The sequence below is a fragment of the Muscardinus avellanarius genome, assembly GCF_963383645.1.
Source record: "Muscardinus avellanarius genome assembly, chromosome: 10".
Classification (NCBI taxonomy): domain Eukaryota; kingdom Metazoa; phylum Chordata; class Mammalia; order Rodentia; family Gliridae; genus Muscardinus; species Muscardinus avellanarius.
This window is the reverse complement of record NC_137796.1, coordinates 27761869-27785663: the sequence shown is the minus strand read 5'-3', so window position 1 is coordinate 27785663 and position 23795 is coordinate 27761869. Positions and strand designations below refer to the sequence as shown.

Sequence of the window (23795 nt, the reverse complement as noted above, 5' to 3'; positions counted from 1 at the left end):
CCACTGATTTATAAATTTTTATTTAAATAGCCACATGTGGCTAGTGGCTAACCATACTGAGCGGTGCAAATTTAACATCCACTTTTTTAATGGCCCACAAACCTAGAAAATGGCCACCAGCCAGGACCTTCTGTCTCCAAAGGGATCCTTATTAGTTTCATAAATGAGGCGAGAAGGCTGGTGCCGCTGAGGCCCTGTGGGAGAGAAAAGTGGCTTCAGGGTCCCACCAGCAAGCTCAGCCTCCTGGGGGAGGGTGGGGCCCATTGGGATTCAGTTTAGTTGTGACCTTTTTTGAGGCTGCCAGGATTTCCTGGGATGTGGGGTGAGGATTGAGGGCAGGGAAGCAGATTTGGGAGTAGACCACAACCTTCCAAGATGGATCCCTTGCTCAGAAAGACCTTTTTTTTTTTTTTTTCATTATTGAAATGGGTCAAGTCCAAAATATATGCCTAGCCAGAAACATTATATAAGGTGCTTCTGCCCCATGAGGCATGAGAGCCCAGCATGATGGCGCATGTCTGTAATTCCAACACTTGGAAGGCTGAGACAGGAGGATAGTCTCAGCTACTTAACTAGGCCCTCCACAACTTAGTGAGACTGTTTCCAAATAAGTAAAAAATAAAATAGGGCTGGAGGTGTAGCTGGGAGGTAGAATGCCTCTGGGTTTAATCTGTAGTACCACAAGAAACACACACACACACACACACACACACACACACACACACCACAAGAATTTGGCGAGCCTAGCCATGCATGTTTGGGACCTTTCAGTCTCCAGTTCCTAGAGGACCTTCCGTGTGTCCCTCTGGCCGACCTGCATGCTCTTCTGAGGACACCTGCGGGTCCTGCTTTCTGTATCTGATCTTACTGCCCCCACGACCTGAACTGTCACAGAAGTGCGCCCAAAGAGAGCAAACCAGCACTTCCCTGAGCTTTTTTTTTTTTTTTCCAGAACCAGGCAGCATGGATCTTCCTTGTGGGTCACCAGCAAATGTTGTAATTGTGGCCTGAGGCTGGCTTCCATTGATGTGCACCACCTGGAAGCCAGCTTGTTTGGAGCGAGAATTCCAGCTCTCTTCTGCTCAGAGTTGGAGGCTGAGGTCTCTTTCCAACACCAAGAAGAGAGGCCCAGGCTTGGAAGGATGCTTTAGGTGCAACTGCAGGTGAAGGCGGCCTTGGAGGGCAAGTGGAGGTTTGGAGAGCCACTGGAGTGCACAGGCCGGTGTGGAGCTGCACTGATTTTGCAGTATTCCATCCCCAAAACCAGGATTCCCAGCCCTGTGTGGTGCCACACGCCTATAGTCTCAGTACTCGAGAGGCTGAAACAGGAGGATCGCAGATTGAAGGCCAGTACATGGTAACTTAGACCCTGTTTCAAAATAAAAAAATAAAGCTGGGCGTAGTGGCAGATGCTTGTGATCCCAGCATTTGGGAGGCTGAGACCAGAGAGGATAGCGGTTCGTGGACAGCCTCAGCAACTGAGTGAGGCCCTTTGCAACTCAGTGAGACCCTGTTTCAAAATAAAGAATTAAACAAAAAAAGGCAGGGGGTATAGCTTGGAGGTCGAATGCCCCTGGGTTCCATTCCCAGACCCACAAAAAAATAAAATAAAAATAAAAAATAAAATAGGGCTGGGGTTCAGCTCAGGCATAAAATGCCCCTAGGTTCAGTTCTTACATATAGCTAGTACTCTCCTGCAATAAAACAGTGGGAGAGTCCTAGTGACATTTTATATGCCTTTTTATTTATTTTGGTACTAGGGATTGAACCCGGGGGCATTCTACCTCTGAGCTACACCCCTAGCCCTTTTTTTTTTTTTTTTTAATCTTGTAAAAGGCAAGGTTTTGCCAAGTTCCTGAGGGACCTGCTAAGTTTCTGAGGCTGGTGTAGAACCTGCAATCCTCCTGTCTCAGCCTCCCGGGTCCTGAGATTACGTGTTGCACCAGGCCTGGCCATTTTGTACGCCCTTAACCAGGGGTTCTGTTTAGTCCATTTCCACATCCCACCCCTCCGACACTGTTTTGCTTTGCTTCAGACACCATGGATACTGAGAGGCACAGTTTTTCCACGTTCCTGCTCCATCCAGATGTTCAACCCCTTACGGATTTATAATTTGGGGCCTCTATCACAGCCCAGAGGCACTTGGGCTGTGACAGGACATGACTGGACTGCACATTTTGAGGCTGTGGAAAAGATAGAGGGATGTAAGTTGCACACCAGAGCTCTGCAGGAGGGGCCTTGGGGCTCTGGACGGCAGGGTGGAGAGGCTGTGATCTGCAGGGCCTGGGTGGGCCGCCTGTTTCTCTCCCAGGAGCGCCTGGCCGTGCCTGGAGGCCTGGCACTGGTTCCCACTCCACCAGGAGCAGCTCTCCAGAGACAGAACCAGCCCAAACCCAGAGGTGTTAGCATGCAGGCTTCTAGGCTGGCCCGAGAGAGGGAAATGAACGTATTTCTTGGGGTGGGGGCAGTTAATCATCATTTTAACAAGCCACGCCTCAGAAATCTGCATTTTAATAGGCCGAGGCCAAGGAATTTGAATTTGATTTTTAACATTGAGAAATATCATCAGAAGAGTATATTAAACATGTACGTTAAAGAATAACTTCAGGAAATCTGAGTGTAAACACTTCTCAGGAGAAGAAACAGCCCTGGTGGTACTTGGAAGCCCCCTGAAGTGGCTCTCAGGACTCGTGTCCCCACCCCATCACCACCACCTTTGGCTAAAAGCGCTGTTCTGAGAGCACTTTTTTTTTTTTCTTTTTCTTTTTTGGTGTTGGTAAGGTGATAGGACTCAGGGACATTCTACACTGAGCTACAGCCCAGCTTTTTATTTTATTTTTATTTATTTTTGTGGTACTGGGGATGGAATCCAGGAGTATTCTACCCCCTCCACGAGGTACACCCCCAGCCCTATATTCTTTATTTTGAAACAGGATTTCACTGAGTTGCAAAGGCCTCACTAAGTAATTGCTGAGGCTGTCCTCAAACCACGATCCTCCTGTCTCAGCCTCCCAAATGCTGGGATTACAAGCGTGTACCACCATGCCTAGCTTTATTTTTTTACTTTGAAACAGGGTCTCTCTAAGTTACTGTTTGGTGACCTCAAACCTGCAATTCTATCTCAGCCTCCCAAGTACCAGCATTACAGGTGTGTGCCACCACACCTGGCTCTCCTGAATTTAAAGACAATCTCCCGTTTATATCTGACAACAATATGTTGTTTTGCTTATGTTAAAATTTTATGCCAGGCGTGGTGGCCCACGCTTGTAATCCCTGAGCTTGGGAGGCAGAGACAGGAGGATCGCGCAGGTTCAAAGCCAGCCTCAGCTGGCTTAAGAGACCCTGCTTCCAAATAAAATATAAAATAGGTCTGGGCATGTAGCTCGAGGGTAGAAGACCCTTGGTTTCCATCCCCAGTACCACCAAAGAAAAAAAAATTCAAAATGATATCTTCTAGCCGGGCGTAGTGGCACACGCTTGTAATCCCCACGCTTGGGAGGCTGAGACAGGAGGACCACGCAGGTTCAAAGCCAGCCTCAGCTACTTAGTGAGGCTCTCAGCAACTTAGTGAGACTCTGTTTCCAAATAAAACATAAAATAAGTCTGGGAGTATAGCCGAGAGGTAGAAAGCCCCTGGGTTCCATCCCCAGTACCACCAAAAAAAAAAAAAAAAGAAAAAAAGCCAGGTATGGTGGCTCAGGCCAGTAGTGGGAGGCTGAGACAGGAGAACAGGAGAATCACAGGTTTGAGGACAGCCTCAGCAAGTAGTGAGATTCTCATCAACCCAGTGAGACCATTTCAAAATATAATAGGGCTGGAGGTATAATGCGGAGGCAGGATGCCCCTGGGTTCAATCTCTAGTACCAAAAAATAATAATAAATAAAAATAAAATCATAACCTTTTAAAATCAATGAGCCCTGTTGAGAGCAGTTGCCTGCTATTCCTTTGCGTTCTTGCCAACTAACCAGTACTTTCTCATCTACAAGGTAATTCCTGTAAACTGTGTCATGACATCCAGGGATAGGGATAGTGCAACTCTGCCCGCCCCAGCTGCCGTGACCCCAGGTGGCCCTGGGCCCAGCCCGCAGCCGGCCCTTCCCTGCCTTCTCCCTCCCTCAGCCCTTCAGCTGGTGCTCGTCATCTGGGGAGCTGGGAGCTGGAGGCCAGGCCTTGCAGAGGCTGATGCCACCCACCCTCAGGCTGGCCCCGCTCCAGCTCAGCCAGTCCACCGCGCCGCTCACCCTCCGCGCCCCACTTCCTCCCGGATGGGCACGCAGAGCATCCAGAAGTGAGCAGCTGCCGCCTGCCACCCAAGAGGGCGGTGAGGTCATCCCGGCGGCCTCAAGTGCCGGGGTGAAAGGGGCTCTGTGTGGAGAGGATCCTGCTGTCCTCTGCACTTCGGAAGCACGTCACTGATGTCCAGGCACCAAAGGGACAGGAAAAGCTACCCTGGATTCCTCATCCCTGAAAGCACCTTTCATCCCACAATAGACTCTAGATTGCAGGAAAGATCTCACTAGATAGTGGCCAGAGACCAGAAGCCGCTGAGGACACGGGCCACCCCACACCCACTCACCCAGGGCATTCCGACCGCAACCCACAAAGCCAGGGACACAGGCGCTGTCGGGCAGCGTGAAGGCGGCTCTGCTCAGGGACAGAGACCCGCGCAGAGGGGCGCTCCCAGACGCCGAGTTACCAGGGACTCTCAAAGGACAGGAACATCCATGAGAACCTGCTTGGTAGGAAGAAGACAAAGATGGAAACTGCTTTAACTGGGCCCGCCTGAGTACCAGACCCATGACAACTGTGAGAAATGAATACTCAGCCAGGCGTGGTGGCGCACGCTTGTAATTCCAGCATTTGGGAGGCTGAGACAGGAGGATCGCGGTTCGCAGACAGCCTCAGCTACTACTTAGTGAGGCCCTTTGCAACTCAGTAAGACCCTGTTTCAAAATAAAGAATAAAAAATAGAGTGCCATTCAGAGGTAGAATGCCCCTGGGCTCCATCCCCAGTACCGCCAAAAAAAAAAAAAATACTGTGCCGGTCACCTAAGGTAGAGATGGAGTTCCCACCAAACCCTGTTGCTCTTACCCTCTGGACTCTGAAGGACAGGACATCGGAGAGGGGTGCTTCTAATTTAATTTCTTAGAAGGCAGCAACAGTAATGAAAAAACCTCAGACTATTTTTCATCTTTAACCAAAATGGCTGGTGCTCACAATTCCTCTCATCCCTGTGGAATCACGACCAATGCAGAGAGGGACTGGTCTGACGATCCCGCACTGGGGAGCACAGGATCTGGAATGCTCCTCCCTTGGCTCTTTTTTGACTCTGACATTTTTATTTTCTAAAACAAGACTTAGTATAACAAAGGGTACAAGTGATGCAGATGCCAGGACGGTACCCACTCCCTGTCCTTTTTGGTCCAGACCTACCTACATATGCTCTGCTGTCCCCACACTGCTCCCCCCACACACCCAAGAATGTCACACACAGTGCAGCCGCTCAGCTCTTACAACTGTGTCTAGGCCTGGCTGAAAGGGTGCAAACACACGAAGCAACTCAGGGTTGTCCCCCTGGAGAGCCCAACGGCCCAGAACAGGCGTGAGTGGCAAACAAGGTGGGAGGCGTCAGGATGCCCTTGCGCGACTCGAGCGCTTTTAGAAACACCTTCTAAGTCCCTCTATTCGAGGCAAGTACTTCATCTTGAATTCGGGAAAAATGGTGATCGGTTCCAATGCTGAAGAATCCCAGATTTCAAGAACCACGAAGGGTTCCAATCTGACACCTCTCGATGTGTTTAAGAGCAGTGTGGACTCTGTCATTTTGTCATCAGCTCAATCTGACTCAAGGAAGACCAGCCTGTGAGTCAGAGCCTGTGTGTGGGTGGGTATGTGGGTGTGGGGATTGTTTATACAGACCTTTCTCTTTCTAGGTGCTTCATGGAAGAATCTTTACGATATGAAACAGTTCTATTTGTATATCACAAAGGAAAGAGGAATATCACCATTAGAAAAGTCAAACTAAGCAGTTGGGCATGGTGGCGCGTGCTTGTAATCCCAGCATTCGGGAGGCTAAGACAGGAGGATCTGGGTTCATGGACAGCCACAGCTACTTGGTGAGGCCCTTTGCAACTCAGTGAGACCCTGTTTCAAAATAAAGAATAAAAAATAGGGCTGGGGAGGTGTAGCTCGGCAGTAGAATGCTCCCTGGTCTCACTCCCAGTACCGAAAAACTAGGAGACCGGAGGATGGCAAGCTCAAGACTCAGCAACCTAGCAAGAACTTATTTCAAAACAAAAAAATAAAAAGAGCTGGGGTGTAGCTTGGAGATAGAATGCCCCTGGATTCAATCCCCAGTACCACACAAAAAGAAAAAAAAGAGAAACTAGAAATAAATTTACAAACCAAGAATAGAGCATTTTATTCATTTCCAGATTATGAGTATTACACAGCATATACATATATTTAGATAATATATAAAACAAAGCATAAATGGTAGGAAGAAATATTGGTCTGAAGTTGCCTTACAGGACGTCTTGAATCCTGAACGTTCGCAGTAAGGCTCTCCCCACACACGGGGGGCCCCGCGGAGAAAACGCCAACGCTGTGTCACTCAAAGCACTGCTGGTCCCGCTGCACTGGCAACGCGATCGTTACAGAGTTGTGGCATGGCCTCTGGTGTCCAGGAGCTGACCATAGCACACTGACTTAACATAAGTGGTTTTGCACTGTCCTCCAGATAGTTTCCTTTTTAAACTACGAGTCATGAACAGGGTCTATCCCTTGAGTTGAATTCCAGTTATTGCTGAAGGGAAAAAACAGAGAAAATGTCGGTTAAAGTGATTGAAAAACAGAGGGTCAATGCTACTGGCCTACCTCTGGTGACACCTGCGTGGACACGGGGCTGTGGCGGAAGCATACGTCTGCAGCAGGCAGGCAGGCAAGCCCCGCCACCGTGTGTGGAAAGACCTGTGGGCTGATGAGAACTGGGGGCTGAGAGATTTTCGATGGAGGATGTTCTCCTAAGACCCGTGAGCAGGCAGCGGCAGGATGTCCCTCAGGAGGGACAGGGGCACTTGGGGAGGTGGAGACAGCACTGAGGGAGGATTCGGTGCTGTGCTAAAAGACCTAAGACTCCGGAGTTCCCAGGCGGCGGCTCCCAGGCACTTCCTCTGGGAAGGCAGCCCCTTACCTTCGCCTTGTTCTGAACTGGGAGATACAGTTTGAACTCTGCTGGCAGCTCGTCTTCTGAGTAGAGCCTGTCTGAGAAGTACACCCGTCGGATGCGACAATTGGCGTGGATCTGTGGAGGCCAGGCTCAGGCTAAACAGGATGTCTGTCATCCTCTCTGCCCCTTCCTCCTATCCTCTCATGGCACTGTCAAAGCCCTTTCTTTGGCATCTCCTCAGCTTGATTTAAAGATAGATTTGAGCAAGAAGGGGAGTTTGCATGCTGAATTTACCCCTTATATCTCAGTGGACTTTGAGTATTAATGAACCTTTCTGAGACCAGAGACCCCTGGACAGTGACTTGGGAACTTTAGCCAGAAACCACACTCTTCTGCCGCAGGCCACAGTAGCAGGGTACAGCCAGGGCCCAGTCTGCAGCCGCTGTGAGAGGCGCAGTACCTGCACTCTTAGGGTCTCGATGTAATTTGTGCCATACGCCCGCCGGGTGAAGTCAGACAAGTTGAACTGAATCTGGTTCCAGCCGTCGTCCAGCCGCATGGGCATGGTGCAGATGAAGGGCTTGACACGGGTGGTGCTTTGGTAGTTGCTCGCCCGAAACCGCCGGCGTACATTCTTGTCATCCAGAACCTGAGAGATACAGAGAAGCGGCACGTCGACCCCATCCTAGCAGGATCAAATGACCCTGTAAGACAAGAACCTGAGCTCTCACAACCCAGTTCCCAAGGCTGAAAGCCAGAAGAAAATAAACAGAGTGAACACAGGTCACGCAGCAGATCGCAGATGGCCTGGAAGAAGCAAGTTTAGCCTTGTTTGTTGCCAAGACAACGTCAGCTGCTTATGACACAGGACACACCCAGCTCGCTTCCAGACCATAGTGAGTTCACAAACTGTCTTCCCTTTGAAAAACTGAAAATACTAAAATAGAATACAGAATAACTCAGTATTAGATATTATCCCTCAATGGACACTATGCTAACCCTTATGCTATGCAATTTTTTGTAGCCATTGATGTAAGAGTTTCTAGGTGCCAGGTGTGGTGGCGCACAATTGTGATCCCAGTACTTGGGAGGCTGAGACAGGAGGATCCAGGTTCCTGGCCAGTCTCAGCTGCTTAGTGAAGCCCTCTGCAACTTAGTGAGACCCTGTTTCGAAATAAAGAACAAAAAGCTGGGCGTGGTGGCACACACTTGTAATCCCAGTGCTTGGGAGGCTGAAACAGGAGGACTGCACAGGTTCAAAGTCAGCTTGAGCTACTTAGTGAGGCTCTCAGCAACTTAGTGAGACCCTGCTTCCAAATAAAATAGAAAATAGGTCTGGGAGTGTAGCCCAGAGGTGAAAGCCTCTGTCTGGGTTCTACCCCCAGTACCACCAAAAAAAAAAAAAAAAAAAAAGGATTTAAAAAAAAAATTGGGCTTGGAGTAGAATGCCCCTGTTTCGAGAATGCCCCTGGTTCAATTCCCAGCACCACAAAAAAAAAAAAAAAAAAAGAAGAGTTTCTAGGTGCTGTTTCTTAAGCTTATAGCAGAGGCAGGAAAGAATATATAAAAAGGATACTGCTGCTGGGCGAGGTGGTACTTGCCTACAGTTCCACTACTTGGGAGGCTGAGATAGGTGGATCGCAGTTTTGAGGCTAGTCTTAGCAGTTTAGTGAGACCCTCACCAACTTAGCCCTGTTTCAAGATAAAAAAAGAAATTAAATAAAAAGGACTGGGGGTGATGTAGCTTGGCGGTAGAAAGCACAATGCTATTTCCATAGCTGAAAGGGTGATGTCTTTGGTAGAGCCAAGAGCGGCACAGGTGCGCACTCACCTGGACTTCAAAGGTAAAGTACTTCTTCAGGTTTTTGATAATCATGACAAGGAAAGGAAGTTTAATCCCCAATGTCTTCTTAGGGTCTGCAGGACATGTGATATACGTGGTACTGTAGAGAGGAAATACCAAGAAACAGCTAGTTGTCTCTTCCATTGTGCTATGTACAACACAGGTCCAAGAGAAAAACAGAAAAGCGGATCTAAAAGATTTAGCTACATCATCCAATGACTCCCTCAACCCTAATGGCAACGAATGCTTTAAAAACTGCTGGGATCAAGTTGGGCATGGTAGCACATGCTTGTAATCTCAGTATGTGGGAGGCTGAGACAGGAGGATCAGGTTTGCAGTCAGCCTCAGCTGCTTAGTGAGACCATCTGCAACTTAGTGAGACCCTGTTTCAAAATAAAGAGTAAAAAGCCAGGTGTGGTGGTGCAGGCTTGTAATTCCAGCATTTGGGAGGCTGAGACAGGAGGACTGAGGTTTGCGGACAGCCTCAGCTACTTAGTGAGCCCCTTTGCAACTCAGTGGGACCCTGTTTCAAAATAAAGAATAAAAAATAGGGCTGGGATGTAGCTTGGAGGTAGAATGCCCCCAGTTCTATCACCAGTACTGGAAAGAAAAAAAAGAAAAGTATCAGAAAAACAAAGCCAGACCAGTGAAACTTAGGAGGCTCCACTTATTCTTTCTCAATGAAAGACGACTTCAATTCTTGTCCAAGAGAACCATGAAATGATAAAAAAAATTTTTTTTTAAACTAAAGCTGAGACAGGAGGACTGCAGGTTTGCAGCCAGCCTCAGCAACTTAGCGAGGCCCTCCACTACTTAGTAAGACCCTGTTCAAAATAAAAAATAAGAGCCGGGCGTGATGGCGTACGCTTGTACTCCCCGTGCTTGGGAGGCTGAGACAGGAGGATCGCACAGGTTTGAAGCCAGCCTCAGCTACTTAGTGAGGCTCTCAGCAACTTAGTGAGACCCAGTTTCCAAATAAAACATAAAATGGGTCTGGGAGTATAGCCCAGAGGTAGAAAGCCTCTGGGTTCCACTCCCAGTACCACCTAAATAAATAAATAAAAAAATAAATAAATAAATAAATAAATAAAATAAGGGAGGGCCGGGAGTATAGCTCAGAGGTGGTATGCCCCAAGTTTAATCCTCAATAAACAAAACAACTAAGCCCACTGTGGTAGTGAAAACCATGCTAGCCACCGCTGGATGCCCAAGAGTGTACTCCTCTCACTCTCTGGTTGAATATCAGTAATACAGCTAATACTTGTATCATGCTTGCTATGTGCTAAGTATGATCCTAAGTATTTTATGCATATTCATTTATTTAATCCTCCCAATAGCCTTGGAAGGAAGGAAGACAGTTATGTGTATGTCCATTCCACAGATGAAGAAACAAAGGCCTAGGAAACTAAGTAACTCCCAGGCTAAGTTCCAAGTGGCAGAGCTGGATCACACCAGGCAGCCGACTGTGCAGCCTGCTGACAGCCTCAGTGTCGCCCATCTCCTCTGCGCACCAGTCTCTGGGAGGACAGAGTTTACAACCTACCTGACATTGGTCCCTTCAATCTCCAGCACCAGGGACTGGATATCATTATCAGTAATTCTTTTAATGTGGCCATTCCGCACCTACAAAGAAGAAAATTAGTACTGAAATATTTGGCAATAACTTTGTAAAGATTTTGAAGGCTACACAAGACCATTTAAGCAAAACCACAGTAACCCTAGGGGCATAACACTGAAGTCTGTGACAGTATTTTGAAGCCTATGTGTAAGAAAGCCATGCCATTCCCTCTGTACAGGATTCCATCGAGCGCCCCAGCCATGCTGGGCGGCTTGGCAGTCTGTGCACACTGGCACCCAGGGACTGCAAGGGTAGGTCCTAAGGCAGACAGAGGACTGGCCAGGCTTCCTGACTCCACAAGGAAATGCTGCGTGTCACTGCAAAGGGTGGTGGTGCTCAAGGAGGGAAGGTACTGCTCTCCTGGGCCGACTTCAGCGTCACGCCTCCTTATCTTTCCCTGACTTTACACCTTTTAACTATGAGCTCCAGTCCCCTCTGTGCCACAGGCGCAGCCAGTGCAGCTCGCTGTTCTCCAGTGTTTGCGAGGCTCACGCTGACTACACTACATCGTTTAGCACGTCATCCTGTACTTACTCACTGCTTGCTGCATGTACAGGATGTACCTAATACGGAGGAATCCATATTCAATATGGATTTCTTCTCTCTAAATACTTAGAAATCAACAATATCTTTAAGCGTTAAATTCTTTAGCACCTAATATGGATGGAGACAAGGCACTTTCTAGCCAGGGCTGAATGTACTAATACATGGAAAAGCTCAACCATGTTTTTAAGAGGCTACATCTGAAAGACAAGCTTGTGGTCTTTCTCTAGGTTCTGTGAAAATCACTGTGCTGGGCCATCGTGAGCTCCCCTTATTCACTAATCAGCCTTCTTCTGATTACAATTTGGTTTTCTGTTAGATTTGCATACAGGGAGCATGGAGTCTGACATGTGTAGCTTCAAAACAGATTATTAACAAATGGCATTCTGTTTTAGACATGTATAGCTGTGAGCTCTATTACTGTGTGCGCGTGTGTGTGTATGCGTGTGTGTGTGTGTGTGTGGTGATGGGGATTGAAGGATTGAAACCAGGGGCATTATACCTCCAAGTTATACCCCAGCCTGACTTTTTACTCTTTATTTTGAAACAGGGTCTCACTAAGTTTTGGAAGCCTCACTAAGTAGCTGAGGCTGGTGGTGAACCTGGATCCTCCTGTCTCAGCCTCCCAAGTACTGGGATTACAAGCATGCGCCACCATGCCACCTGGCTTCTGTTACTGTGTTTGATCCACTGTGGTGTGCCTGGCGTTCACCAGGGGCATTGATGTCTCTGTCCACTTTTTCCTACAACTGCAACTGAGTCTTGTCTTCTTGAAAAAGTATAAAGCACAAGCAAGAGTAGGGATCAAGTATCAAGCATCATTTTCTATCTTCTACAAGGCTTAGTACTGTGTAGGCATACACTAAGTCTTCAAATACGTGCTGACTTCTGGAATGTGTCACCCTACGAGTTGGCACATATGAATAGGTTAGAGGAGGCTTTTAAACATTCCTGGACAACAATCTTCCGTGGACTCTCAGAGGAAGCTGGGGTCCTGGGGAGTGACACAAAGCCCAGCCGGCTGTGGACATGACCAATGACTTCCCCCAAACACTCTTTGGTGCCACTGTCACAGAAGGAATGCCGGGCTAGATGGTCCCCAGTCTCTGCCAATGTAGCATTTCGTGGCTTCTCTAGACACAAACGTCACATTGAAATGTTTCTCAAAGCTGGTGACATTCAGTGCCCTCCTGCTTTGCATTCTGGGCCTCTTTCCAAGGGCGATTAAGAGCACAAAAGCCTGAGTCTGTGTAGAACATGCCAGCACTGCCCACCTCATCCCCATGTGAACGCTCCCAACCACAGTGGCAATGCCAATCTTCCTCCTGTATTTTCCGTGGGAAATTAGGCAAACTTGGTGAAGGAGGGATTAATCAAGAAATCACTTCCAAATAATGTGATGCAGCCCCACTGATAAGACCTGGCAGTATTCCAACAAAATGTGAGCACTAATTTTAAAACATATCACTATCCTCTATAATACAAACATTCTTCCTAAAAAAGGCATATGCTATAAAGATCAAATGTAGGGTTCTGCTAAAAGGATTACTGCTGAATTGTAACACATTGCTATTTATCTAACAGTCTTTTATTTATTTTTATTTTTTCAGTACTAGGGGCTGAACCCAATGGCATTCTACATCCCCAACACTATTTTTTAATTCTTTATTTTGAAACAGGATCTCACTGAGTTGTGGAGGGCCTCACTAAGTAGGTGAGGCTGGCTGCGAACCCATGATCCTCCTGTTTCAGCTTCCCAAGTACTGGGATTACAGGCATGAGCCAACATGCCTGGCTTTTTTTATTTATTTAATTTTTGTGGTACTGGGGATTGAACCCAAGGGGCATTTTACCATTGAGCTACACCCCCAGCTCTAGTTTTTCTTCTTTATTTAGGAACAGGGTCTCACTAGGTTGCGGAGGGCCTCACTAAGTAGTTGTAGCTGTCCAAGAGCCTGAGAACCTTCTGTTTCAGCCTCCTAAGTACTGGGATTACACATACACACCACCACACCTGGCTTCAACAGTTTTTTAAAGCATTGCTTTAAACCCAAGAACCCCAAAGAACTCTCAAGCCAGAGTCAACAAGAGGGCTCCCTGGGCTTCAGAAAGACCAGCCAGACCTCACATGGAGGAACAGCGAGGGATTTGCCTTCTTCCTGTCTGCAAGGTTACAGAAAATGACTTCACTGGAGTACTCCAGCAAACCTGACTTATTCAGGTCCTTCCAGACAAAAACAATGCCTTACACTTTATGCCAACAGAGGGGCCAGAACAGACTCCACAGTTGCTCCAGAGGCAAGCTTGTAGTTAGACTTTCAATAACTTACTAAAGAAATTTCTTTCCATATTACTAGATAACTTCACTTACAAATTTAACTTTTACCGGATGAATTAATGTTCCTAAAAGTCAAGACAACTTGAAAAATAAACGACAGATGTGTGTGTGAGGGGGGGGGGTACTGGGGATGGAACCTAGAGGTTTTCTACCTTTAGGCTACGCTCCCAGACCTATTTTATATTTTATTTGGAAACAGGGTCTCACTAAGTTGCTGAGAGCCTCTCTCAGTAGCTGAGGCTGGCTTCAAACCTTCACAATCCTTCTGTCTCAGCCTCCCAAGTGTGTGCCACCATGCCCAGCTTAAGACAGATTTTTTTAAAGAATGTCTGTCTAGAAAGTTTTGTTGTTTGTTTTTGGGTACTGGGAATCCAGGGCTTTGCACATACTAAGCAAAAACTTTACCATTGAGCAATATCCCCAGCCCCTCTCCCTTACAATTTTGAGACAGAGCAGGCGCATACCTGTAATCCTAGTACTTGAGAGGCCAAGACAGAAGGATCTCAGGTTAGATCTCAGTAATTTTGCAAGCCCCTGTTTCAAAACAAAAAATAAAATGGGGCTGGGGGTGTGGTTCAGAGGTTCAGACTGCCCCTGAGTTCAACCCCCGGTACTCCCCCTCAAGCTTCTAGAGCTTTGCGACAAATTAGGTTGATTTGTCAGTGACATGATTTTTCTCCTTTACAAAGTCCAAAGGGCTCCAAATATAGACTCACTGGAAGAAGGGCAGGGTGGAGGTAATGAACAAGGGAGAGGAGTATTACAGGACAGAAAACTTCCCAAGACTGCTTCTCTAGGCTCCAAAACTAGGAGAAAGGAAGGGGAGCGGCTATCTGGGGCATGGTTTCCAACACTCTGGCACTCTGGCCTTCCAGGAAGCAATCCTCCTCCTCAGACCAGCTTCTCACAAGCACATACAGTGAGACACGTGTTCTCAGAAGCACTGGCTTCCTCCTTCAGAGGCTGTTGCGCGGGCCTGGCTTTGGGATGGAGAGAAACAAACAGGTCAGCATTGACTGCTCACAGTGGAAGTGGGTTTTACTTTACTTCCCTCTTTAAATCATAGAGAGCAGAATGCTTGTTCCTTCTTTTCATTCACAACACAGTCTCACTATCCAAGTGTGGCCTATGAGTGTTTCGTTCCTCAAAAAGAAACTCTAGGCCCTCCAGGACCCAGGTTACTGTCAGCCTCTATAAATACCACAGAGGAAACAAGCCTTCAAGTCCACCTTACAGACACTCTCCCAGGCTTTCCAAGGTTGCTGGGGGTAACTAATAAAGAACACTGATTTCTCCCCTTCCCCTGGGTATAAGCCCCAGGGAGGAGGGTCAAACTGAAGGGGGGGGGGAAATACTACAGAGATAGAGGAAGCTGGCTAATGCTCTACATTTTTTACAGAGTGCTTTAAAAATAACACGGGCTGTATCCATTCCCTCCCCTCCCCCCACTTTCATTTTTCTGGCTCCACCCACTCTTCCTGGCAGGCAGCTGAACCCTCAGCCATCTGGCATCCTTGTCTTAATGACACAGGTTCCAATTTACATTAAGCCATTAGAGCTGTCCATTTCAGCAGGAACGTGTCTGTTCTGGGTTAGGGACACCTCCAAGTCAGCAATCAGGCAGAGGGCGCCCTCTGTGGGGAGATCTGGGTATAACTCCTACTCAACCGGGTCCACTGGGGCCTTCAGGCTCCAAAGGGTCAAGGCTTCTCCTATTTTTACTACACTTAGCAAGGTCTACCCAGAATACAAACAACTCAGAGGAAATCTAAACAACCCCTTAGTTAATGTAAGGCCAATTATGTGCCTTGAAAGGGCAAGAGTAACCAAAACACATGCCCTCGTTCAATTACAGTACAAGCTATTACTCAGAACAATAAAGAGCACAGTCTGAGTGACCCCCACAGTTTTACTACCTTCATGTCCAAATGCACTCAATCCTACTTCTTGAATCTGCATTCGTTTAACATCTTGCCCAAGGGTCACCCCAGCTTTTCATGGTGCATGCCTGTAACCCCAGTCCTTGGGAGGCTGAGACAAGAGAATCATAGGTTCTAGCCAGCCTTGGCAATGTAGCAAGACTCCAAGCATTCAAGATCTTTGCTTTCAAAATCAAAAAATAAAAAGGGATGGGGGTGTAGCTTGGAGGTACAATGCCTCTGGGTTCAATCCCCAGTAACCCTCACACCAAACAAACAAACAACAACAAAAAAAAAACAATAGGTGTAGCAACTTTTTTTTTTCCTAGAGAAGGACTTTGTTCATATTTATTTATTTATTTATTTATGGGTGCTGGGATTGAACTCAGGGGCATTCTATCTCCACGTTACACTCCCAGTCCTTTCTATTTAGAAAAGTGGTCTTGGTAAATTGCTGAGACCTCTGAACTGTGATTTTCCTGTCTCAGCCTCCCAAGTACTAGGATTACAGGTGTGCACCACCACACTCAACTGTACATTTTCAAAATTAGGAATAGGAAGCCAGAGTGGTGGTGCATACTTGTAATCCCAGTACTTGAGAGGAATGTACCAGTATTGGGAATGGCCTAGGAAGATTTGAGAAAGCTATGATTATTGATATATTCCAAAAATTGGGTGAGGGGCAAATCTGTGAAAGGACTAGGTTTCTGCCTAGAAGCAGGCAATTATTCCAATGTAAATTAACCTAGCTAAAGGTAATTAGCAAGTCTATAGGAGAGGGGAACTAGGACTTCCCTATCCTCATTCTAAAGTCAGGTTTACATAATAATTGGATAATCTAGCCAGGATGAGAGGAGGGATGACCTTTGACCTTCATGAAAGGAGACACCTTGCCACACCTTGCTGGGGGAGGAACCTTACGTAAACAAGATGGAGGTCCTGGGTATAAAAAGTCCCGGGTTGTATCCTTGGTGGGGCATTCATTTGAACCACCTCCCCCCAATGCCATTCTGACATGGGGCTGTAACTATCGTCTGTATTTCTATCTTTTTAATAAACTTCTTTAAATCTTCAGCAAGAGTCCGGGCTAATGTGTATTTACCCTTAGCTCAGGACAAGAACCCACAGTTTTTCTGTTTTTTGGGTTTGTTGGAAATTGTGTCCAGGACCCTAACAGAGGTCCCTGGGGACAGTTTCCCCCAAAGCATAACATTCCCAAACCGTAACAAAGATGAGACAGGAAAATCACAAGTTCCCGATAAGCCTCAGCGACTAAGTGAGGTTTCCAAAAATTAGTGAGACTCTGTTTCAAAATAAAGAATGAAAAATGGGGCTGGCGGTGTAGCTCAGAGGTAGAATGCCCCTGGACTCCATTCCCAGTACCACACACATGCACACAAAAATTAGGAACAAGAAATAAGAATCTAACACTATCCAGCAACAACATCAACAAAAGATCCCGATTCTAATATTTATTTTGGGAATAGGAGAGAAACAGCAGCAGCTGAGAGGAAGGGTGACAGGAAAAGAAGATAGTAGCTTTCATGACTTACTCTCATATTGTGGGTTATTTTGAATATTACCTGTCAAGAGTGAGAACAGAACTTGCTGGTACTCTCCATACAAGCCAGAGTAATGTTTACATTAAACAAAACAGTCCTTTAATAAACGTAATAGTTTTAACAGTCCTGCTAGCCCCAGAAGTTAAAGCAACACTAAACAAATACCTGGGTGTAGTGGCACACACTTGCAATCCCAGTACTTGGAGGCTGAGACAGGAGGACTGCAGGATCAAGGCTAGTCTTAGCAACTTAGCAAGACCATCAGCAAATCAGTGAGACTCTGTTTCAAAATAAAATAGGAAGCCACACTTGTAATCCCAGCATTCCAGAAGCTGAGACTGGAGGACTGAGGTTCCCGGGCAGCTTCAGCTACTTAGCGAGGCCCATCACAACTTGGAAGTGTAGCTCGGAGGTAGAATGCCCCTGGGTTCCATCCCCAGTACTACATAAACAAACAAACAAACAAACACAAATATAGGGCTAAGAGTATAGCTCAGAGGTAGAATGTCCCAAGAGTTCAATCTTCAAGTACCAATAAATAAATAAATAAACAAACAAACAAACAGGCAGCAAGTAAGCCCTGATATCTTGTAGGCTCTTGGTTTGAAACGTACAAAATTCACATCAAAAGACTTAGTGTAGACAGATCTTAAACTAATTTTAAGGGCGATGAGAAGAAGTAGATATTCTTAAATGGATATAAATTTAGTCTGCATGGTCAAGGCCAATCTCTCTGAGGAATTGCCTTTGAACTGTGACCTGACTAATGAACAGATGGGGAGGGGGAGGGAGGGGAAGGATCAGCAAATGCAAAAGCTTAAGGCGAAAGAGAACAGGACTTCTTTCATTCAGTGGGAGCTACTGCTACTGACTGAAGGAGGGGCAACCTGGTAAGGCAAGCCTGGAGATCTAGTTAAACAGGCACCACACCATGGGCTGCATGGTCTTAAGAGCCACATTAAAGGTTTTGGACTGGGAGCCATTATGCAATGACTAAATTATTCTAATTTCAGAAATCTGTTTTTGCTCTACTTCCTATTCTTTGGCTTCTGAATGTTAGGCTCAGTTACAAACTTATTTTAGTCTTGAGCAAACTCAATACCCTTCCGCGTGTGTGTGTGTGTGTGTGTGTGTGTGTGTGTGTGTGTGTGTGTGTGTGTTGCAGGGGATATCTCAGGGGCATTCTAACTTCAAGCTAAACCCCCAGCCCTATTTTACTATTTTATTTTTTATTTTGAAACCGGGTTTCATAAGTCACTGAGGGCCTTGCTAAATTGCTGAGACTGGCCTCAAACCTGCAATCCTCCCAAGTACTGAGATTATAAGCATGCACCACCATGCCCAGCTTTCCTGACATTTTTAATACAATAAACCATAACTTAAGTACTACCTATAAGCCATACCTCTGTTAAGAATTTTATATACATCTTCAAATCCATGAGTAGATAAGAAATCTGATTAAAGCACTTATCCAAGGTCACACAACTAGAACACTGTACAGGCAGGATGCAAATCCACCGTGATGATCAGATGAGGTTTCAAGGTCTGAGTTCTTCTTCCACTTAGGGAACTTGCATACTAGCAAGCAATACACAACAGAAAATTGCTATACAATTGTTACAGAGAGTCACAGAAAATTTAACTTAAGTTCTCCATGAAATAATACTTGAAGAGCCGGGCGTGGTGGTGCATGCTTGTAATCCCAGGCTGAGACAGGAGGATTACGCAGGTTCAAAACCAGCCTCAGCTACTGATGAGGCTCTCAGCAACTTGAGACCCTGTTTCCAAATAAAATATAAAATAGCTCTGGGAGTGTAGCCCAAAGGTAGAACCTCTGGGTTCCATCTCCAGCACCACAAGAAAGAAAGAAAGAAAGAAAGAAAGAAAGAAAGAAAGAAAGAAAGAAAGAAGAAAGAAAAGAATACTTGAAATTGGAAAGATAAGATGGGCTGGGAGGGAAAGGGGTTGTGAATTTCAGTGTCCAATAAACTGCAGGTGTTACAAACACTTGTGAGCAAGCCACACTCATGGAGGGGAAGTTTACAAACTCATTGATACTGTGAATATGGCCTCCATGCCTCAAAAGCAGAAGGAACACAGAGCCTAAACAGGAGCCAAACCTAATTTTACAAAATTCTTCATAGTAACTAAATAAAAATCCTCTCTCAAAAAACTAAAAAATGTGAACAGCAAACATTTGTGAAACCAAAATAATAACTAAAACTAGTCACCACAATCAATACGTACTTACTGGCAAAGGTTGGAGCTATGTCTACATAAAGGGAGACTTTTTTTTTTTTTTTTTGCGGGTCTGGGGACAGAACCCTGGGGAATTCTAACTCTGAGCTACACCCCTGCCCTATTTTTGATTCTTTATTTTGAAACAGGGTCTCACTGAGTTGCATAGGGCCTCACTAAGTAGCTGAGGCTGTCTGCGATCCTTGATCCTCCGGTCTCAGCCTCCCGAATGCTGGGATTACAAGCGTGCGCCACCACACCCGGCTTTAGGAAGACATTTCTAACTGCCCCCCATCAAACTTCGCCCCTTCTTATACCTTTGCCTTATTCCCTGAGAGCAGGGAAAATGTGCTCTATACCTCTGTGTTTTCTCAAGTCGACACAATGCCTATCACTTAGAAATCACTCAATAAATCTTTAATAAGTATATCAATTTCCAGTGTTTCCCTGATTAAACTGGGATTTCCAATATTTTTTTTTTTTTTTGTCCTGGGGATTGAATTCAGAGGTATTCTGCCTTTGAGCTACACCCCCAGCCCTTTTTATTTTTATGCTGAAACAGGGTCTCAAATCTACGATCCGCCTGTCTCAGCCTCCTCAGTACTGGGCTTACAGGCATGAGTTACCACACCCAGCTGGACTCCCAATACTTTCTGAAAACTCTATAATACAGCTGAGAAAAAACACACATACAATAAAGCCTATGGATATGACCCCAAATTATCCCTTTTCTTCCCTCTCATTCCTTTGCCCCAGCGAGGGGGAAAAAATCACTCTCCCCAAACATTTCTGAATCTAGTATAAATAAAAGAAATACATAATTATTTTGTACTATTGTGAGGATTATGCTTAAAATGAGCATTGTTCTAAAGGTTTTCTTTGCCAAGTGTCTGTTTTATTTACTTCATGTAACCCTGCCAATGGATCTAATGTTTCCACATGTGTTTGTGTCATTAGGGTACCATCCGACCTCTAGTGGCGTTGTTAAGGGACACCGTGCACCATGGTGACTTTGCTTTCATATTCTGTGTGTAAACATGTTGACTAGCCAAAGCTGCATTTGAAAATAAAACACCCATCACAGAAAATCAAGGCCAAAAGAGTTAATATGTGAAGCTATGATCAAAGTTTCACCTACTAGAAATAGGCCTCCCTCACAGATTTTGGTATTAGTTTTCTGACCTGCTCCCAAAACTTCTTCTAGATCAAGTCCCATTCTCTATTTCAACTGCCTTAATATTGACATTTTTGTTGCAATTTAGGTTCCAGTTCAATTGAAACACAAGGCTGCTCTCTCCCGCCTCTGATTGCCCATAAAGGAGCCAAGTGACAACAGTGGCTGCAACTGCTGGGTAGCCATGATCTTTACAAAGTTCTCTGTTAACTCACTCAGGTTCTCTTTGTTGAGGTGCAATTTCAGCTTACAATGTCTGTTCCATTCCATGAACAAAATCACAGAACTGAAAACCTCTGTAACTTAGCCAGAAGAGTGAAGAGACTGCTTCCCTATGCATTACTCTTAGCATTAATTAGCTCTAGCTTATGGACAGGATCATTTGAAAGAGAATGCAGAGGCCCAACTTCATTATACTCAAATCTTTCAAATGTCTTATATAAATGACACTGAATAAGCCTCCCTCGAGCAGATCTCAGAATACAGAATTGCCTTGAGGTGAAAGGCAGACGGTGGTCCACATTCTCTCCCAACCTCTCTGTGGACCAAAGCTCTCATCTGGGAAGTTGTTCTGAGATGAAATCCAAATATTCCTGGTTTCATTACCAATAAACTCTGCTTATTTAAACTATTCCACATGTATCTCTAAAAAAACACCACTCAGCATACCACCCCGCTCGATTCCCCCTGAGATGACTGAACTAAGGATAGCCCCTAAATCACCTGTATTCCACATTAGAATGACTACTTTAATTGTATTTTTTTTTTTAAAAAAAAGGTACCACTGAGTGCCCGGGAATTGTGGGTAAGAAAATACTTACTCAAAAGTAATGAAATGCAAACCAACTCACAGCTAGATCTTACTTATTAGCATCTCCAAAAAATGGAATCGGTCATCTTCTAGGGGTCGGTGACAATCTCACCTAGTGGATGCCTGAATGAAAATAATGAAGCTTGTACTTGGCTCTGAGCGTGTTAATCCAGGCACGACTTTGACGGTTACCAATTTTGCAACTTTTCCTTTTGGAGAAATCCAACACTGAAGGCTCAGTACAGATCCCAAATCACAATAAGCAAGCGTGGAACAGGCGCCAAAAGCCACCGAATACCGGTTTGTATGAGATGAGAGGAAGGGAGTAAATGAATGAAACCCAAAACATCACTGGCTGAGCTTCTGCGGTTCTGGCTGTGCCTTTATAAGAATGCCTGGAACAAAGGCTCTCTGTCCAGTGACCAACACATTGCCTGACACAAAATAGTACATCAGTAAACATCTGCGGGATCCGTGAACAGCGGTTCTTTTCATCTGCACCTCTCCAAAGCTCCCTCACATAACTATGCATTTCATACTGAGATGGGCGCTATCGACCCCATTATTTTGATGGGGAATCGAGGCTCAGAACTGACTGATCAAGTCACTGGCGGCGAGGGTCCGGCGGCGAGGGTCCTAACCAGGCTCCAGCCACTCCATCTGCACCGCCACCCCCGGCTTACAGCACGCCCCCACCTCGCGCCTCGGCCCGCCAGGCTGGGGCCAGGGCGCAGGGCGGCCTCCCGCCGGGCCAGGCCCCAACTCGACACAGCCCTGATCTCCGTCCCAGCCCCCGGACGAGACGAGGGCGCAGCCCCGCCGCAGGCCCGGGCTCTGACCTTTTTGTCCCAGATCTGCAGGGGCTTGCTGCCGATGCTGTAGAGGATGGAGAGGAAGCCGCTCTGGAACGTGTTTTTGAACATCTCGCCGGCGGCCTTCTCCGCAGCCGCCCGGGAGCGGACCTAGGCCCGAGATCCGAGGCGTGCTGAAGGCGAGCAGAGGTCGGTCCTGGCCCGAGGAAGGGACGCTGAGCTTCGATCTCCGCACCTGCAGCCACGACGGCCGCACTGGGACCCGGGACTCGAGGCCAGCTAGCTGCGGCTACCACGCAAACACGCCTAGACCGAAACCACAGCAACTGCCGCCCGCCGCCGCTCGCCCAGGCTTAAATGGAGGCGGAGGACCGCCCGCAGCTTGGGTGGATCCCTCCGCCCACTTGAGCCCGCCCCCCTTGGAGCATAGGACCAATCGCGCCTCGGGGATCACAGACTTCCGGTTCCTTCCACCTGTAAGCCCCGCCCTAGTCCCGCCCCCTCTGTTGAAGTACTTCGTTGCCAAGGGACTTTTTTCCCCCATCCTAGGCTCAGATTTGCCTCAAGATAGCGGAAGGGGACAGAGGCCTAAGACACGTGTGTAGTACGAAGTGGTGTCATGGGAACCAGGCGCGGTGAGGACCCGGGTGTGCGCACCGGGTCCCGCGCCCTAGAGAGCGGAGGGGGAGCTACAATGGCAATAAAAAATAAATAAATAAAAAGAAAAAGGGTGTGGGAGAGAGGCCTGGAAGAAGTTCATACCTTTATGCCGCGAATGCCAAAGTTTGTCAGCCACATGCAATTGTGAGCTGACTACAGGATAAGGTTGACGCAAACTGATGCTGAGCACTAAAGCGCTGAGCATTATATATATGCTTTTTTAGCTGGGCGTGGTGGCGCAAGCTTGTAATCCCAGTGCTTGGGAGGCTGAGACAGGAGGATCACACAGGTTCGAAGCCAGCCTCAGCTACTTAGTGAGGCTCTCAGCAACGTAGTGAGGCCCTGTTTCAATATAAAATAGGTCTGGGAGTATGTCCCGGAGGTAGAAAGCCTCTGGGTTCCACCCCCAGTACCACCAAAAAAAAAAAAAAAAAAAAAAAATTATATGCTTTTTTTTTTTGCGATACTAGGGATGGAACCCAGGGGCATTTTACCTCCAAACTACACCCCTAGCCCTATTTTTTAAATTTTTTATTTATTTATTTTTATTTTTTTGCGGGTCTGGGGATGGAACCCAGAGGCATTTGACCTCCGAGCTACATCTACATCCCCTGCCTTATAATAATAATAATAATAATAATAATAATAATAATTATTATTATTATTATTATTATTAGTGTGTGTGTGTGTGTGTGTGTGTGTGTGTGTGTGTGTGTGTGTGACTGGGTTTCCTGGAAACCCTTCTACCTCCCAGCTACACTCCCAGACCTATTTTTATACTTTTTTATTTGGAAACCGGGTCTCTTAAGCCAGCCCAGCTGGCTTCAAACCTGCGGGATCCTCCTGTCTCCGCCTCCCAAGCGCGGGGATTACAAGTGTGCGCCACCACGCCCGGCCCTATTTTTCATTTTTATTTTGAAACAGGGTCTCACTAAGTTGCAGAGGGCCTCACTAAGTAGCTGAGGCTGTCCCCGAACCGTGATCCTCCAGTCTCAGTTTCCCGAATGCTGGGATTACAAGCCTGCACCACCACGCCCGGCTTTTGTTTTTTATTTTGAAACAGGGTCTCACTGAGTTGCAAAGGGCCTCACTAAGTAGCTGAGGCTG

General features: G+C 46.6%; 1 protein-coding gene across 1 annotated transcript; it reads right to left on the bottom strand.

The window, feature by feature from the left end:
- Positions 1–6730: 6730 nt before the first annotated feature.
- Positions 6731–22139, bottom strand: CFAP20 (cilia and flagella associated protein 20; the record flags this gene model as incomplete). The annotated part of the gene is made up of 6 exons (XM_080703178.1): positions 6731–6807; positions 7195–7305; positions 7631–7819; positions 9002–9113; positions 10557–10636; positions 22056–22139. The coding sequence occupies 6 exons, from the start codon at positions 22137–22139 to the stop codon at positions 6802–6804; spliced, it is 582 nt and encodes a 193-aa protein (XP_080559304.1). The 3' UTR covers positions 6731–6801.
- Between the last annotated feature and the right edge of the window lie 1656 nt (positions 22140–23795).